The sequence below is a fragment of the Pelophylax lessonae genome, assembly GCF_965119305.1.
Source record: "Pelophylax lessonae genome assembly, chromosome: 7".
Taxonomy (NCBI): domain Eukaryota; kingdom Metazoa; phylum Chordata; class Amphibia; order Anura; family Ranidae; genus Pelophylax; species Pelophylax lessonae.
In genome coordinates, this window is record NC_138774.1 from 127099173 (window position 1) to 127117993 (window position 18821).

The 18821-nt window shown below is 38.3% G+C and overlaps 1 protein-coding gene across 4 annotated transcripts in view; it reads right to left on the minus strand.

Annotated features, from left to right (window-relative positions):
• FGF13 (fibroblast growth factor 13) overlaps positions 1–18821 on the minus strand; it is a 635343-nt gene that overhangs the window by 145527 nt on the left and 470995 nt on the right. For 3 of the 4 annotated variants that reach the window (XM_082263492.1, XM_082263491.1, XM_082263494.1), the window contains one exon: positions 4664–4774. In XM_082263492.1, coding sequence (XP_082119618.1) covers positions 4664–4774 — 111 coding nt within the window. Of the gene's footprint in view, positions 1–4663; positions 4775–6497; positions 7559–18821 lie in introns of those variants that run through there. The other variant, XM_082263493.1, reaches the window with a different exon arrangement.

An 18821-nucleotide genomic window follows, 5' to 3' on the forward strand; every position in this document is an offset into this window, starting at 1 on the left:
TGCCCAAACTTTCAATCACAGCTGTAATAAACACGCAGACATATGTGGTATTGTTTCATGTAACAAGTGTACCTTAAACGTAAAGGGAAACTATATTTTTTTGATTTTTATTTTTTTTAATGGTTGCCTAGGTTTACAGAAGCTTCCTTTAACTATCCTGGACCTGTTCTTGCACCAAAAATGTCCATTCATTAGCCCTATTTTTTAAACTTTCACAGAGAGGAAAGAAATAGTGAAAGAAAATAAAAAATGTCCATACCAATCAAATACACAAAAAAGGAAAAAACACCACAAATACTAAATAAAATGAACTACCTTTACTATACCCCTTTCCCCACTTAAAGAAAACATTTTTTTCACATATTTTTCCTAATTTGACCAAGAGCTAACTAAATTTCACTGAAATCCCTCCACTCCTCCCTAGTTATCAGGACGCAAAAGGTGTTTCTACTACCGACTTTGTTTTTGATGGTGCAGGCTCAGGGCTAACATCCTTACTTTTTTATTACTACTTGTGAGCACTGACCTGGAACAAGTAAATTTACAAGGTCCCGGGATTCCTATTTTTGTCTTCACAAGCTCAATTGGCTGGACTAATAAGGCAGAGAAGACCTGATGACATCAACCCTCCAAGATGTAAGTGGTAAGCCTATGCAACTTCTGGACAGTAAATGCTGACCATCCAATGTTGTTATACTTCTTTTTAGAGGAATGCTAGCACAACTATTACATATTTTAAAACAATCATAGGACAATCATTAAAAACAATCTTGGGAATGTTTACTTTTAGACTTTAGGCTGTTATTAAGCAGATGTGCTAATCTCATTTTCTTATTTAAAGATAAACACTAGAGGAAGCATTTGCTCCTCTGTATGTTAAAAGAATATTCAAAATATGATACAGCAAGTAAAAATGGCAAACTGATTATTAAGTTAGAAAAATTATCCAGAAATAACAGAAAACATGAACTCACAGAAAATATACTATTTGCCTTTAAAGGGAAATCTACAGCAATAAAAGAACAATGCTAAAGTTCTATTGATTGGAATACATAATGAATAGGTTACTATTCCCTGTACAATATGAGTTAATAGCTCTGGGTGTTTATTCTTACACACTGCATATTGAGGGAAAATTGTGCCTGAAAAGTTAATCAAGAGGAGCTGAGAACAGGCTACTAAAATGAATTAAAAGTTAGTAAAATGATGCAAACTTAAAAGTTATCTGCTAATGATATTCTACGCTGCATAATTACTTGGGTTAAACTCATTTAGGAGAGGTTAACTGAGAAGCAAAAGTCATTTTTTATTGTTTGAAATAACTGTAGCAATGCAAGGCACAGCCCCAGGCTGTTAAAATAGACTAGTATCAATTTAAAGGTGATAGTGGAGTTTGTTTGGAGATTTTATATTAAACAGCTCACAGTTGATTATGCCAGTACTCTTAAATATATGAATGCTTGAAAACAGTTCCTGGTACCAGTGAGGATCCACTACATGTACGAAGATGCTTTATTGTAATGATAAAAATACCAGAGACATAAAATTACATTTTCTCTGACAAATATAATGAATACAGAAAAAATATGCACACAAAACCACGGCTTCTTTCAACAGCATTTTGGTAAGAAACATTCAGGAGAAGCAAAGTTTTTAAAACATACAATTCTTTACTATGTAAGTCACAAATAGGTACAAGCTTAATAATTCAATGCAAACAGCAATCCTGGTTTCTAAGACAAATTAAACCTTAACAGGCAATCAGATATCTAGTCACTGTAGTAATAGCAAGAAAATCCAGATTATTTGCTATGCAGGCTATTGTACTTTTGCCTTTTGGGTTTGTGCCTTATCAAATAATTCAGCATGTGCTCACAATGCCTTGCACTTATATCACAAATGTCTTCCACTATCACTGCAGTGCCAAGGGCAGTACTGATGTGCAAAATATAGCACTTTGTACCAATCAGATTCATCTTCACCACCCCAGTGTAATCAAAAGAGGAAAAATATGTTATTGGTTTCTATGAGATAATAAGCATTTACCACCTTTTGCACCATGGTAAATATGGGGGAACAAAGGGCAACACTAGACAGTCAGGTATTATTAGTATTATTATACTCAGTTTCTATAATTCTAAGAAGATTCTACTGTCCTTTATTTTCACAACTCCAACAAACATAGAGAATCAGTCTTTAACACCTAGCTACGTGAATCCCATCATTAGATTTTTTGATAACACAATTGAATCAAGTAGTTTTAAGTCTCTCCCTAATATCAATGTTATAGTCACATGTAAGTTCAGTACTAGGCTTAAAAAAAATGCTATTGAGTAAGGTGATGCAAGGAGCAATGAGGATACGCAAAGTACAGAAATAAAACTTTAGTTTATTGTTGTCGATTAATTTAGAGGAAATCTCTCTCACACAGGCTAGTCCACTGTACATATTCTTATTGCTATTTGCACTGCCTTACTAAACAAGCCTAGCTGTGCATATGTGTTTTTGATAACTTGACTTTTCACAAAAGTTTGATTTTAAAAAGCCCTGACAAGAAAGTAATCCAATTTGGAAATATTGTATACATTCATGTTTGTGTGGGCTCCTAGTAGGATACTAGAATTTATAAATTAAATTGGTTGCATCCCATATGATACCCCTCACCCCCTGATCAATTCTGGACATGTAAGTACCCAACACTGCTTATTCTGCCAGTTTACAATACCACTGCATGGCAGCAGTTGGAGACAGAGATCCAATGCATAAGATCCACCATGATGATGAATAGGATACCCATTCCCTTTCTACCTGTAGGAACAGGGCTTGCACGTGTGAAGGAGTCCTCATTTTACTGACTCCAAACGCTGGTGGGCTGCAGGCTGACCCTGGTACAAGGAACCAGAAGTAGAACCTGTATAAGTGTTTAGAGGGACAACATTTCTCAGGAGATGGGAGTTTGGGAGGAGGGGGTCCAAAATGAGGGGCAACCCATTCAGGTATTATTTAAAGCATCTATGTCTTTAGAAAAGAATTCGAAAATGACATGTTGGCTCCATAAAGAATAAATAGCTAGAAGAAATACACGTGTATATTTTCAGCATGGCATCCCTACATTTTTTTTATTATAAATACATTTACCAAAAGTACCCTTTTAGTGATCATTGGGTTTACATTTTTTTCTCATTATTATAAAACATAATAATAGTAATAATATAGACACAGAACATTCCACTCATACACCGCTTCCTTTAGAAATATTAAGCTAAACATTTCCTTGTGAGACTAGCAGACAGAGTCGGCATTAAAGATAAATACTATTTTCATAGCTGATGGTTGTCCTACCACACCTCCTATAGAGTGTCAGTATCAGGCAACAAGTGAAACCGTTCAGTAGGCTACAAATGCTTATCCAGTAAAAACTACAACTGGGATAAAATTAGAAAGTTTGTCAATCTACCTTAATCTATAATCCCCCTAATCAAGTATATAGAAAGCAGTTTACAGGGCCATGGAAAAGCTATTTCCTGGATCATGGGCTATGTAATTTCCTCTCGATCTGCTTATTTTTTTTTTTTTTTTACCAATCACATTCCAAGGGTTGATTAGTGGTTGCGATAAACATCTTTGTATTGACATTTTTTAGGCTTTCTGCACATGAAATACTGCAAAGAGCCAGTGGTGGGTGTGTTTGGGAATTCCTATACTACATCACAAGTAGGAGCTCTCTGATATTATATACATAGGGTGTGGTGGACTGGTGCAGCTTGGCAATGTCTGGATCAAACAATATTGAGCAGGTAGGCTAGGTTCCCTGTATGCATCGCAAGATTTAATTTTGATTTTTGACTCAAGAATACCTTTAGTTTGTAGGGGAGGTAGAGACTCAATACCTTTTTAAAGGATGACATTTTAAATGATTTTCATATCACTAGATTTGGAGCCATCTGCTTTTCTTATCGGTTTCTAAGCATTTAAAAATAATTCTTATCACCCACATGTTGGATAATGGAACTTTCCAGAGGACTAAGATAAGTATTGTGTGTGTGTAACTGTGAAACTATGCTTTTCCTGGGTTTAGTTTGACACTCTGCAGAAATGTTAACCCATAGCTCTCAAATTGTATGGGTGTATATAATAAGAGTGTAAACAGCTATAGGGAGCAACAAATTACTATAGCAGACAATATACAGTTAGAATACTAAATTAAAATCTGTGAAAGCTAATTCCAATTGATTGCTATCAGATTAAATTCGAATTAATATGCACCCAACAGAATCCTCAGTGGTGTACAAGGACTTTATTGTGTAGGAAGGGGTTAAATGGTGATCGGGTAGAACTAAAGTCAATACTGCTCTATTATTGGCAGGATGTGTGGGTGAATATATGTTCTTTGATGAAATGTGATACAATCTAGAGGACATCTCTGGATCTCCATGGAGATAACATTTTGGTTTTCTAAGCTGACAACAACCCCCCCACACTCAGCTAGTCTTTATAGTATTAGCAATAAATGTCCAACCCATACTTGTTGCTTTTGAAATTGTAGTCTAAATGCCGGTGTTGACTCTACAGAACACCCCTGCATTTCTGAGAGCTGTCTCACTGCCCACCAGGGCAAAATACCAATGTTGGCGAGACTGAAAAAAGGTCAAGGACTACTTACTGTAACTGCTTTCCTCCTCCTTTGTTCCATCGATTGTGCCATCTGCCTGAAGCTGCAAGTGAAAGCCTTGCCTGCTGTACAGTTTAGTGACTATACCTTTGAGTTGAGGTTCTGTAAGGAAGCAGAAAATGCACACATATTAGATAACAGCTTGTTGTCTTGTTACATGTTGAATGAACACACTTCTGAATCAGGTCTACTAAACCTACCAGCCACTCATTGTGGAATTATGGCACAACATAATATCTGACATTTTTTAGCTAAAAGTTTAACATTTTCAAACTTAAACCCATGTTTCTGAAAGACGTAATGACAAACTTTGCCCTTTATGCTTGTTATGGTATTTAGACTATCTATTGTACCAAAGAAAAAATGTTCATAATTTGGACATGGTAATAAAGAAACTGTGGTATAGTTTGTCTACACTTCCTAAAACCTAAAAGACCAAGAAAGAAAAGAGACCAACTTAAAAGACCAAGAAAGAAAAAAATAGGATAAACTTGGAAGTTATCATGCCCTGCCTTAAAATACTAGATTTGTCAGTAAAGTAGTGTTGTGCTTTCATTCAACGTGTATATAAAAATCCACTATATATATTTTTTTTATTAATATTATTATACCAGTATGTAGCAATTTTCTAATAGTATTACATGTTGTATTTTTTTCTTTTTATTTTGCAAATACTTCTGGTAAGTATCTTAACAGTTTAGTTGTACTCAAAAACCTACTTGACAAGGTAGCGCAAAGGGTAGTGGCTATGTGCGCAGTACCGTTATCCTGCACAACCATTAAATTTTGTTTTTTTATAGTCATAATAATATTCGATTAAATCTGGTTGGTTGCTATAGAGTACTGTGCTTTGCACATTTCTCTTTGCCTTATTAAATAAGCCTAAACATATCAACTTATTTGCCTGAGCAGAAAACAGAACACGTATAGCATCACTGATAAATAAAATAAGCTTCCACAATGGCAAGAGGGAAATCCCATCTCCGCGTAACAAGCAGCTGCTAAGAGGAAAAATGTGCATCTGAAATAATATGTTTACTGCAAAAGGGATTGCCTGGTGAACACTCTCGCAGAAATTATAACAGGCATTAGCAGTCTCAGCCAGACATTCTCTACGTCGAAATACCAGCGTGATAACACAAGTGCTCTAACGATATTACAATAACCCCCAAGGAATCTTGGAATAAAAATAATAGTAAATTTACTCATATGCTTTGTTACACTTTCTATGTAAAAAAAAAACAAAAAAAAAAAAACAACTGCATAAAATAAGATGGTAAATGGCACATATTTGTGCTTAGTCTAGCTGCACTCGATTAGCCCAAAACAGCAAATTATGCCTTAAGGTCCCATTGTTAATTCATACAAATATCTTATTGCCTGCAAGGGCACTTAGTATAACACAGCAATAGTACCAATGCCATAAAGAGCAGTTCATGTTATCCCTCCTTGATTAATAAAGGTGATTAAAGGGTTTATGTCAAATGCAGGTGATTTGTGTTACCATTCCGATAATTCAATTAAGCTGATTACCATTGCGATTATAATTATGACAAAAAAGGTGTCAACTGGAATCAACTATTCCTTTCTAGAATATCCCACTAACCCTCCAATCAGCAACAAGACACTGCTTCCTCTGCATTAACTTATTACGACATTGTGCAAGAATGTTCTAATGGTAGATCTCTGTTAAATCAAACAGGTTAATGACTTAAACACATTACAATAGAGCGCTATCTCTGACAGATATATCCTATGCAATATTTGATGAGGCATGACTGATGGATGTGGAAAGACCATGTTAAACCATAAGAAGCTCTCAAACCTGGTCGTCGTCGTCTCCTCTTTTTAGAACCGAACAGTTTGACCCGAGAGAAGACATTGAGTTTATTTTTTTCACAGTTTCCTTTGGCTTTGCTGGGGCTGCTAACACATTTACAAGCATTGGATTTTTCCCTCTCCCGAGCTTGTCTCTTCTGTCTAATCAGGGAGCTGGCAATCGCGGCAGCCATGGCCAATGTTTACCAACAAAAAAAAATTGTCTTTTCGAATGAAAGATACCGTGATACACAACCGGATAGGGCGACAATCCTTCTTTATTTCTCAGAGACAAAAAGTTGACCCTTACTATGATCACCACTAATAAGCCATCTAAATACTGTCACATAATTTGGATCCTCTGCTGAATATATACTTTAACTGTCTTCTTTCCTTTACAAATAACTTTGTCCAACCCTCAGACCTCTTTTCACCATCAGCCTCGGTTTCAGGTTGTGCTGTATTTCTCCTTTCTTTGTCCAATGGAGATAATTGTGCAGAGTTTTAAAACATAAATATTGACCAACATTGCAGTATGGGCTTGACCTCGATGAAACAATGGTCTGTTCTTTCCAGTTCCATTCTGGCATCATGGACACAGCTCACGTCTGGTTTCCCTTGCTGAAGCATCATAGTTTCCATAGACACATTAGTTACATTGGAAATGAAAAAAAAAAAATAGCCTTTCCGTATTCCAAGATAGCTGTTGTGTTCAATGCAGCAGCAGCAGCAGTCTCAGTCTTCATGCACTGAAGCCACTTGTAACTGTGTATGTGTGTGAGCGAGAGAGAGGGAGAGAGCGAGAGATGCAGATGGTCTGTTCCCCTCCTTTTTTTCAATGAAACACAGAATAGCTCTGACCAGTTTCCTATTGTATGTCATCTGCTAACATCTGGTTACTTTTACAGAGTACAACAAAAGCCTTTACAGCTGAGTTGCTCCATTTGTTAGCTAGAGCCATGTATGAATTTACATTGCAGGCTTTCCTATCTATGCAGAGGTTTGACATGGCAGGTCAGGATGAGCTGTGTGTTGATGAAGGGAACTAGCTCTCAAGAGCCACCTCCCGAAGAGAGAAAGGTAGGCTGAATTAATTGATGAAGGACTCTTTCATTGCTGGGGCAGATTAAAGAAATAAAACAATTACCCAGGTTTGGGGAAGAAGATAATCTATTATTGGTCTTTTCCTGAAAGTGGCAGGTTGGCTGTCAGTGGTTTTATCCTGATTGGTTGGTTCTGTTTTTCCTGCCTAGCTCTTCTTCAAAAGATAAGATTTAACTCAGCACAGCAATTCCTTCTTGGTTGATCAGTCTGAGAGTGAGCCTACGTATATCAATATGTATTCTGTAAACATTCCTGTTTTAGGATAAATCAAATAGCAGGATTGAAGAATTCAATAGAAACTTAAAATTCTAAGAAGCAGTTTTCTAACATGAGGCAATAGCAAACTAATATTGATTATAGAAACATGAGCAAATTGAGAACAGTATGCCAAGTATAAGCCGGTGCACAAATAAAGAAGACTTTCATCACTTAGGTGCAAAAGAACAATTTGTATGATGTACCAGGAGCTTAAGGTTCCAACTAATCTAACTGATTAATGCCGTATATATGATCTTTCCAATAAAACTTAGTGCTATGGAGAACAAGGAGAACAGAACATTTTTATGGGGAAAAAATGAGTATCATAGAAAAATATTTAGTGCAAACACATTCATAAAAAATGAATCCCAGGGAAAATGATTGGTTGTTAGAGTAACACAGATACTCACAAATGACACAAAGACACATCATTGGTTGTGCTGGTCATTGTGAAGGTACACCCCCTTTTCACCTTTTCACCAAAAACTTTTCCAGACCTGATGTCCCTTTCATCCACTAGATGGTATTGTAAATAAAATATATGAGTAGCAGCGCTAACACAAAAGTTTTGTTTTTTTTCTTTTACAGGCATGTTAGGTAAGCCAAAATGTCCTCTCAGGAACAATCTATGACTTATAATTCGACAACTAATTGCTGAAGTTATTGAAAAAACAAAAAGTAGTGGGGGTGGTCCAGGAGGGAACCCCCCACGGAAAACCAACTAAGGATACTCAAGCTTTTAATGAAAGAAGGTAAATTTTATTAAGGCACGTATGCCTATAAAGGTAAAAATAAGACACAATACAGGGTAACGGAGAAACACACTGCAATGACACTGATTAAAAACATAAAATAAAAGGTGGCACTACACACATATGAAAATAGGACTGGAGCATATCAAATAGCATGAGTATAACCAAGATTAGCTAAGATTATTGATACACCCTAAGGGTGGTGTAGGTCTAAGACCAGCTAATAGGTAGGTCACTCAAAATGACCTGACAAACCACGCGGCATATGTCGAACAATGAAGTCGGCACGATTGCCGGGTGGTGTGTGGTAACCTCTATGGATGCATCCAATAACACAGCCTGAAAACGTGCTTCAGTGAAACATTAACCCGCTGTCACCTCAATAACTCATAGTGTTCCTGTGTAGGTATGTGCATGAAACAGGAAAGCCTGTGGATCAAACAGTCCTCTCATAGGAGAGATGTAAGGGGGCTGTGGGCTCCAAATGAAAAGGGACAGAGGGTTGATCACAAAGAGTTGGCAAATAGATGTAATGGTCAGCTGTTTGAGTCCCGTGAAGGCTCGGGTTCGCTGTTACAAATGCTGATGAGGGGACGATATCCTCATAAGGTAGGTTTGAGTACAGGAAGCAGAGGAATGTTCCACAGGTAATTGAAAACGGACAGCTTTACCTGCAAATATTTGGATGGATATGCGATCCGACTGGGCTTTAAATGGGATCCATAGAGGGATGAAGCTCCGTCCCAGTCCCGTTGTGCTGTGCAGTCCGGTCCACTGGCTTCTTCTGTGCGGCGTTCAACCCGGGTCTCGGCTACCACGGCATGAGGGATTCAGTAGCTTCCTGGTGTGAGTAGAAAACGTCACTTCCGGTTAGTACGATCCGCCGGGTGCCTGGTAAGGGGAACAGCCGCTGACAGTGACCATAAGGATGGCAAGCAATGTGGATGATGCTGCACGGGGGGACACAGTGTGTGGGGTGCCACCACACCAACGCTGACGCGTTTCACCGACACACAGTCGGTTTCTTCAGAGCTGAAGTTATTGCCTGACATAGCCTTGTGCCCTGGAAGTTTACTGTTTTTTTGCAATATATTGAAAGTATTATCCTCTGTTACTTTTTTTTTTTCCTCTAGGGCTCTTTAACACGGCCGCCATGTGAAAGCTCCGCTGCGGGACTTTTTTTTTTTTTCACGGAGCGGATGACATTTCTGTCATCCGCTCCGCGTGTCCGCATATCATCCCATCCGTTTGCGGATGATATGCGGACCTAATGTAAGTCTATGGGGATTGCGGATGTTAGCGGATGACACCACTGACATCCGATTTTCCTTCCTTTCCGTTTTTTGAACGGAGGAAAAATAGGGTTCTGTTCCGTTCCAAAAAACGGAACAGAACTGAAAGGAAGGAAATCGGATGTCAGCGGATGGTATTCCGCTGACATCCGCAATGCCATAGACTTACATTATGTCCGCAAATCATCCGCAAAAAAATAGGATGATTTGCGGACATACGGAAAGCTTGTGTGAAAGAGCCCTAATAGAACAAAAAATAAACTAAAATCTGGTGCAATTCTCAGCACAGACGTGTCCCTATCTGTTGCTCTGTTGGTAAGATGTTAATTCACTGCAAAATTGCTTTAAAGCTTGTTTACAAAGCGGTGTTCATTTACTAATCTGTGCATTAAAATTGCATCAAAAGATTAAAACATTCACATAATTTCTGTGCTCTACTGATAATATGGACCAAGCTATTATGTTATTTCTCTATAGTCTTATTATTGTAATAGCAAGATATGTTGAAGCTGCTTTAGATGATTTACCAAATGACTGTGAAACAGAAATTATTTCCCTACTAAAGCCCATATATCCATATCCTTCTAATGTCACATATATGTAAACTATTTTGAAAAGAGAACCAATTTAATCTGTTGCAAATCAACAACTTCAAAAACAATCTTAATCGTTTTAAAGAAGAGGCCTTCTGGTAATGAAACAAGGAGATGCAATTTGTTGTAGGAAGAAATATGTAGGCTGCCATCGCTGACAATGTCAGTTGCCTGGTTCTCATGGGTTCAAAGCTTGTAGAGATACAAGGAATTGTGAAGTTCATTGCTGCATATGTGTGCTTGAGGCTCCGAAGAACTGAAATCAGACAGCCAGGCAACTGATATTTTCACATGGGGCCAAGCAATGGCAGCACCAATAGAGTATTTGTTTCATGGCAGATTTACTTTCAAAAAGATTTCACATTTTCTGCAAAGTAGGTACATTACTGCACACAGAACAATACAAATGTTCAGGGGGACACTGAGGACATTGTTTTGCTTAACAATATTAAACATCCTGTCCCACACAAGTTCCGCCTAAGGCCTCTTTCACACGAGCGATCCGATCAGATCCGCCTGTCAGCGGATCCATATGGGGAATCCATATGGGGCATCCATATGGGGCATCCATATGGGGCAGTGGATGTCACCAGAGACATGTCCGCTGACATCCGCTGCCATCCGCATCCAATCCTGTCCATGAAATCCGGACGGATGGAAATCCTATTTTCCATCCATCCAGCAGATCGGATCGGATGAGAGCAGACAGGCGGTCCGCTCTCATCCGGTTCCCCCATAGAGATGCATGGGGCTCTGACACCTCTCTCTCCGCTCACAGAGCAGAAAGGGAGCTACCACTTTCCTGCTCAGCAGGGATCTGTGTTTACGATCCCCTGCTGAGCAGCACGGATCCGCCTACGGAGATGGACCGTGTGAAAGAGCCCTTAATCTGCCCAAGTTGAGAATGGCTACTGCTAAAGATAGAAATTGTCCAGGTCTAAATCCTAAGAACCTGTTCACCCAACACAAATGTAATGGAAACTGTTTGAATATTGAGGCCCCTGAAATTGCCCCATAGAATATCTGGCTATGTTATTGCTTGGAAAATGATGGGTACTCCCCATTAGTACTACATATAAAGCAATTGAGTGATCTTCCAGCATGCACTGAATGATGACTGCGCACCTAAGCTAGTACAAGACTGATAATTCCTTACCAATTGGATATTCTCATGCATGGCTGTCTTTAGCAGTATTGTCAAACCAGGAACAGCTGGGAATTAGGGGGTCTGCAGGGTATCCAGTGTATGTAAAATCCCAACAATGAACTTCTCAAATCGGCTTTTGGTCTGTTAAATATAACAATAAAACCTTTTGTTTCATAAATGCAAAAATGCACATTGATCCTGGCAGAGATCTGTGCACTCTTCAGTCATCCTAAACAATGGTATCAGCCCTGCCTAGTTCACCTCTGTGAACTACAGAATCACTTCCCACCATGTTATACCTTTCCAGCATGTTAGAGATGAGGATAGGGTAGTGTTCTGTTTTTGCAGTCAGAAGTGAGTGGCCTCGGGTGATGGCATTGGCTTTCCATACATACAGTACAGCTAAGTGAGCAAGTTCATCCTAGGACAGGAAGTGTCATACTGGCTGGATCAGCAGGTAAAAAAAAAAGGAGAAAGCTTGAAAAAAAAAAAACCTGGAAGCTTATTAGTTTCTATGCTTAGCTGCACCAGATTTTGTACTCTCCTGTTTTAGTAAATCTCCCCTTTTAGCCTGGGTTCACACATATGTGATGCAGGAACCAGTGTGATTCTAGTGCGGGTTCCAGCATCACATCTCCCTCTCAGGCAGTTCACACTGCCCTCTGCGAATTGCTGCGGGTGTCAACACATAGTTAATGACTCCCCCAGATCGGTTTGCAGATCGCAGTGCAAACTGTGAATTCGGACAGGAATCAGATCGCATTGGGTGTGAAGACCCATGTGAACCGATTCCAGTGTGGGGAAAAAAGGGTTACTGCACCTTTTTTGTGCAAATTCAATGCAAGTTCAGCAATACAACTATATGGCTGAATTTACATTGCACAGACATCGCATGTGATCTGCACAGCAATTCGGTGCGAATCACATCCGATGTCTGACATCGCAGCAGTGTGAGCCCAGGCTTAAGGTGTATAAAGAACATATGCTAACTATAATAAACCATATTGGTAGTTAACCTTGGTTGTAACAATGTTAATTTGCAGAAAATTCATTGTTTTTCAGTTCTAGCATTTTTTTGGATTAGTTTTTTTTCCAGCTACACTTGCACCAGAAAACAATAACTACAAATGAGGGATTCTATTGTATCTTACTCTCTGAGCCCTAGTTATGCTCCAAATGTAATTTAATGAAATCAGTAGCCGCAGAAATGATCTCACGTGTATAATCAGCAAATTTATTTATTAATTTTTTTACTTTTTAGCTTTTTATTTGGTTTTAAATTCACAATTCCAACAATAATGACTACAGATATTTTGTTACTGCCTATCACATTGCATAGGTTAGAATTCAACAAACAAGTAAAGAACATATAGTAAAATTACAAGGATACATAGTAATAGCCATATAATTGATAACCTTTATCCAGTTACCCAAGTTGCTAGCTAAATATAAGCGGAGCTTGTTACCAAGGATTTAGAATTACAAGGGAGGAGGTAGGGAATCCGTATGGCATTTAAATTTGTGGAGGTTCATATAGCACAGTTCTTTAACTAATTAGAAGCTCTTGGATTGTTTAACCATGCTTGCCATTTTTTTTAAAATTTGTTAATAGATTATTAACAAATAATCAGATATAATTTTTATATGCGAATAACAGTTCTTACTGAGCTTGTATGTTCAGTCTAGTAATAACATTCGACAGGTTAGGAGATTTGGTAGATTTCCTAATGAAAAAATTTTAACATCATTGTTTCAGACAATTTGCTGCTAAACTTCAGTACCTAGCATTGTCTCACACAATACCATCTTGAAGGAAATTGGATTAATGTTTACCCATTTATAATATCTTCATTGAATTGAAACGTTGTACTATACACACTATGTCACATGTGGCCTTTTCTAATAAATACACTACAGGCAAACTGCAACCAATATTATTACTTTGATTTTGATTGGATACTGGCAAAGAGGCATATAATGTAAAAAGAACAGCTTGGATATATCCATCTATGCTGACACCAGTGCTTGCTTGAAAGGTGAAAATAGTAATAAAAGTGGATAATATTATGCCAATCTTCTTAATAAACAATACTTCCTTCAAATATCACATAAATACAATTAAAATACAATAAGGGTAATTCCATAGACTTTAATAAACCCAAAAAATAAAGTGGCATGTGCCAAATAATGATAAACACAATTCATAATAAAATGTGCATAAGTGTCCAGTGAAAAAAAGTCCAAATAGGTGTAAGATAGTATATTCCTGTATATTCCAAGATTGGAAGATTTGTGATCTTTTAGCAGTAGGAGGAAATTCTTCCCAATCTTAAGGATCCACACCTAGAGGAAAAACAGCACCCCTGTGAATAGAAGGCAAGCAAAATTCCTACTCTCCAAATGCTGTGGATCCTCCTTGTCATACGGCAATAGGATCAATACGGCTTTGTGGGGTTCCTTTGCCCCAGGTGAATGCCCCACATCAGTCCTGCGATTCCCCTCACTGCCGGATCAGATGTTCCAGATAGGGTGGTTCATAGAAAGGCAAAAAAGGAAAGGAAAATGGACTCCATATAGTGTAAAATAGTTGGGCTGCCCATCTTCTGAAGATGTCAAGCCAATGACGAAACACGTCAAGCTGAAACGCACATGGTGACGTCATACCATGCAGGTGGAATGCAAGCTGGAAGTCCGGTGCGCTGCCCCTTTGCACGGCTCCCATACACGAGTGCGGGAAGCCTCACGGGAGATAATTTTTTCACTGGTGTGTTTAGATTTTATGTGTTTGCCTTAAGTATAGCCCGTGTTCTGGGCTTTCAAATAAAGGCCTAATGTTTTTACACTATATGGAGTCCGTCCTCCGTTCCACTTTAATCCTTCCATTAAACCACTCTGTCTGGAATATCTGAGTCGGCAGTGAGGGGGATCGCAGGACTGATGTGGAGCATTCATCTGGGACAAAGGAACCCCACAAAGCCTTATTGATCCTATTGCCATCCACAGCATCTAGTGAGTGGGAATTCTGCTTGCCTTCTGTTCACAGGAGTGTTGTTTTTCCTCTTGGTGTGGATGCTTGAGATTGGGAAGAATTTCATCCTACTGCTAAAAGATCACGCATCTTTCAATCTTGGACTATATGGAATACACTATCCTACACTTGGACTTTTTTTCACTGGACACTTATGCACATTTTATTATGAATTGTGTTTATCATTATTTGGCACATGTCACTTTATTTTTTGGGTTTATTGAAGTTTATGGAATTACCATTATTGTATTTTAATTATATGTATGTGATATTTGAAGAAAGTATTGTTTATTAAGAAGATTGGTATGATATTATTCACTTGTATTACTATTTTTACCATTCAAGCAAGCCCTGGTGTCACCATGGATTAATAAATCCAAGCTGTTCTTTTTATATTATTAAAGCTACCCAGCTTACTCAAGCAGCTGCTTCATAGCACATTATTTTATTATAACTTTACACCATTTTTTGTTTTGTGGTGATTCACTGGCGCAAGTGAAATTGTTCCACTCATAAAAGAGGCATATGGCCACCAATTTCTACTATCTCTTAAATTCCTCATGTAGTAGTTGCATCTCTAAATCCCTACAAGGCCATTCTGAAAGGTCATACTCCTGGATCTGAATTCCAAATTAATACTGAATCCAACAAGGATTGAATCTAACATGTAGAAAAACAACCCTTTTATGGTACATTTGGTATCCGGAGACAAATGTTTTGAGGTCAAATTTGAAAACCTGGGACTGTTCCTGAAAATAATGAACAATTCGTTTATTTTGGCTGACTGCAGCTGCTTTTCTGATTGCACGTAATTTCCCAACCTAAGTGGCTTACATGTTACAAACTCTCATGACTTTCTCCATTTAGTATACATTGCATTAAAACTGTTCAGTGATTATGCTTTTATAGAAATAAATAAATAAATTTGCCAAATTATACAACACAATATATTGATCCTATTGTTTGAGTATTGGTGGGTATCAATTATTTAACTAGTTAAGATCATAAAGGTACTATGTAATAAACTCATAATGTGGCCGTTTTTCTTTCCAGTCACAGCTGCATTGCTGTACCATACAATATTGATTAAATATGATTGAGTGCCTTTTTGTTGAGAGATGAGTACTGGACATAATGCCGGGCAGTCTTGTGACCTGATAAATGGAAAGTGAGTTCTATGCAGAGGGGTTGGTTTACTAAAGACAAACAGGCTGAATTGAAAGGGAATTTACACTTTGCAAAGGACTTTTTCCTTAGCTTAGTGAATGCTGAATTCCAATCATGTTGAAGTGAAAATTCCCTTTAAAAGTGAGCAGCCTATTTGCCTTTAGTAAATCCTCCCCAATATGTCTGTGTGTTTTGTTCTGGAACCCTTGGGTCACAGAATTCCTTGAGTCAGGGCACTTTATGTATGCATTCTGAAACACAAGTAGTGTGACTGGAGGGAGATGGCAGGGTAGAGAATAGAGGTTTGCTATTCTCTACTCTACCAAAACATTAAAATGCCTTAAAAGTCTGTTCTGTCCACGTGGCATAGAGCTTAAAGTACATAAACAGTAACAATGAACTTCTCTTATTTGCTCTGGTAAATTTATTATTGAAATGTTTTGTTATATATATGTTTAATGAGTGAAAGTAATGCCTAAAATCCAGAGAACTCCTGTAGGCTCTGTCTGTGCTGCATTGGAATATCAAGCAGTGTTGTCAGCCTTGGTCAGTTCTCCTCTGTGAACTACAAAACATTACTATCTTAAGGAGAAAAGGAGAGGGAGTGTTCTTTTACACTTCTTGTCGTAGGATGACAACATGGCTTCTCCATCGATACAGCACAGTGAGTGAGTGTTTTCCCACTAGAAACGGAAGTTGGTTACTGGTAGGATCACCAGCCACCATATCTAAAGATATGCACTATACAATATATTTCTGTTTTTGGGTTTAGATACACTAAATATATATATATATATATATATATATATATATATATATATATATATATATATATATATATATATATATATATATATACAGGTCCCTCTCAAAAAATTAGCATGTTGTGATAAAGTTCATTATTTTCTGTAATGTACTGATAAACATTAGACTTTCATATATTTTAGATTCATTACACACAACTGAAGTAGTGCAAGCCTTTTATTGTTTTAATATTGATGATTTTGGCATACAGCTCATGAAAACCCCAAATTCCTATCTCAAAAAATTAGCATATCATGAAAAGGTTCTCTAAACGAGCTATTAACCTAATCATCTGAATCAACTAATTAACTCTAAACACCTGCAAAAGATTCCTGAGGCTTTTAAAAACTCCCAGCCTGGTTCATTACTCAAAACCGCAATCATGGGTAAGACTGCCGACCTGACTGCTGTCCAGAAGGCCATCATTGACACCCTCAAGCAAGAAGTTAAGACATAGAAAGAAATTTCTGAACGAATAGGCTGTTCCCAGAGTGCTGTATCAAGGCACCTCAGTGGGAAGTCTGTGGGAAGGAAAAAGTGTGGCAGAAAACGCTGCACAACAAGAAGAGGTGACCGGACCCTGGGGAAGACTGGGGAGCTGCCAAAATGCCAAAATGCCTGAAGTCCAGTGTCAAGTACCCACAGTCAGTGATGGTCTGGGGTGCCATGTCAGCTGCTGGTGTTGGTCCACTCTGTTTTATCAAGGGCAGGGTCAATGCAGATAGCTATCAGGAGATTTTGGAGCACTTCATGCTTCCATCTGCTGAAAAGCTTTATGGAGATGAAGATTTCATTTTTCAGCACGACCTGGCACCTGCTCACAGTGCCAAAACCACTGGTAAATGGTTTACTGACCATGGTATTACTGTGCTCAATTGGCCTGCCAACTCTCTTGACCTGAACCCCATAGAGAATCTATGGGATGTTGTGAAGAGAAAGTTGAGAGACGCAAGACCCAACACTCTGGATGAGCTCAAGGCCGCTATCGAAGCATCCTGGGCCTCCATAACACCTCGGCAGTGCCACAGGCTGATCGCCTCCATGCCACGCCGCATTGAAGCAGTCATTTCTGCAAAAGCATTCCCGACAAAGTATTGAGTGCATAACTGAACATAATTTTTTGAAGGTTGACTTTTTTTGTATTAAAAACACTTTTCTTTTATTGGTCGGATGAAATATGCTAATTTTTTGAGATAGGAATTTGGGGTTTTCATGAGCTGTATGCCAAAATCATCAATATTAAAACAATAAAAGGCTTGCACTACTTCAGTTGTGTGTAATGAATCTAAAATATATGAAAGTCTTATGTTTATCAGTACATTACAGAAAATAATGAACTTTATCACAATATGCTAATTTTTTGAGAAGGACCTGTATATATATATATATATATATATATATATATATATATATATATCATTTATAGATATATCAAAGTGGTTGTAAAGGCACAAGGTTTTTCTGGTTTTTCTATCTTCAAGCATTCTATGCATGGAGATAAAAAAAACGTCTGTGTGCAGCAGCCCCCCCGCTAGTCCCCCCTAATGCTTACCTGAGCCCCCTCTCGATCCAGTTCCAGATATCCAAGAGAGCCTTGCCTCTCCCGGGACTCACACTCCTGACTGGCTTTTGGCAGCAGCGGGAGCCATTGGCTTCTGCTACTGTCTATCACAGCTAGTGAGCCAATCAGGAGACAGAGGGGCGGAGCCAGCTGTGGCTCCATGTGTGAATGGACACACAGAGCCACTGATCAAGATCATGCCTGCTTGGGTGCCCCCATTGCAAGCTGCCTCTGGTGGGGGCACTCAGCAGGAGAGAGGAGCCAGGAGTGCCTGCATGAGACCCAAGAAGAGGAGGATCCAGGCTGCTCTGTGCAAAACCACTGCACAGAGCAGGTAAGTATAACATGTTTGTTATTTAAAAAAATAAAAAAAAACAAGAGTTTACAATCTTTTTAAACAAATGAGTACATAAAGACCTACATTGCATTTGGAATAAAATTTTTGGAATAAAATTCATGCATTGCCCTTCAAATACTTCTAGAATAGAGGTTAATTCTACCTCCACATCCCTTTCCCTCATAATTGTCCCAAATTTAAAAATATGCATACTATTGGAAAAAAAAATTCACTACAAAACAAACCACATACACAAAGAAAAATGCCAAATGCCAAACTCTATTATAT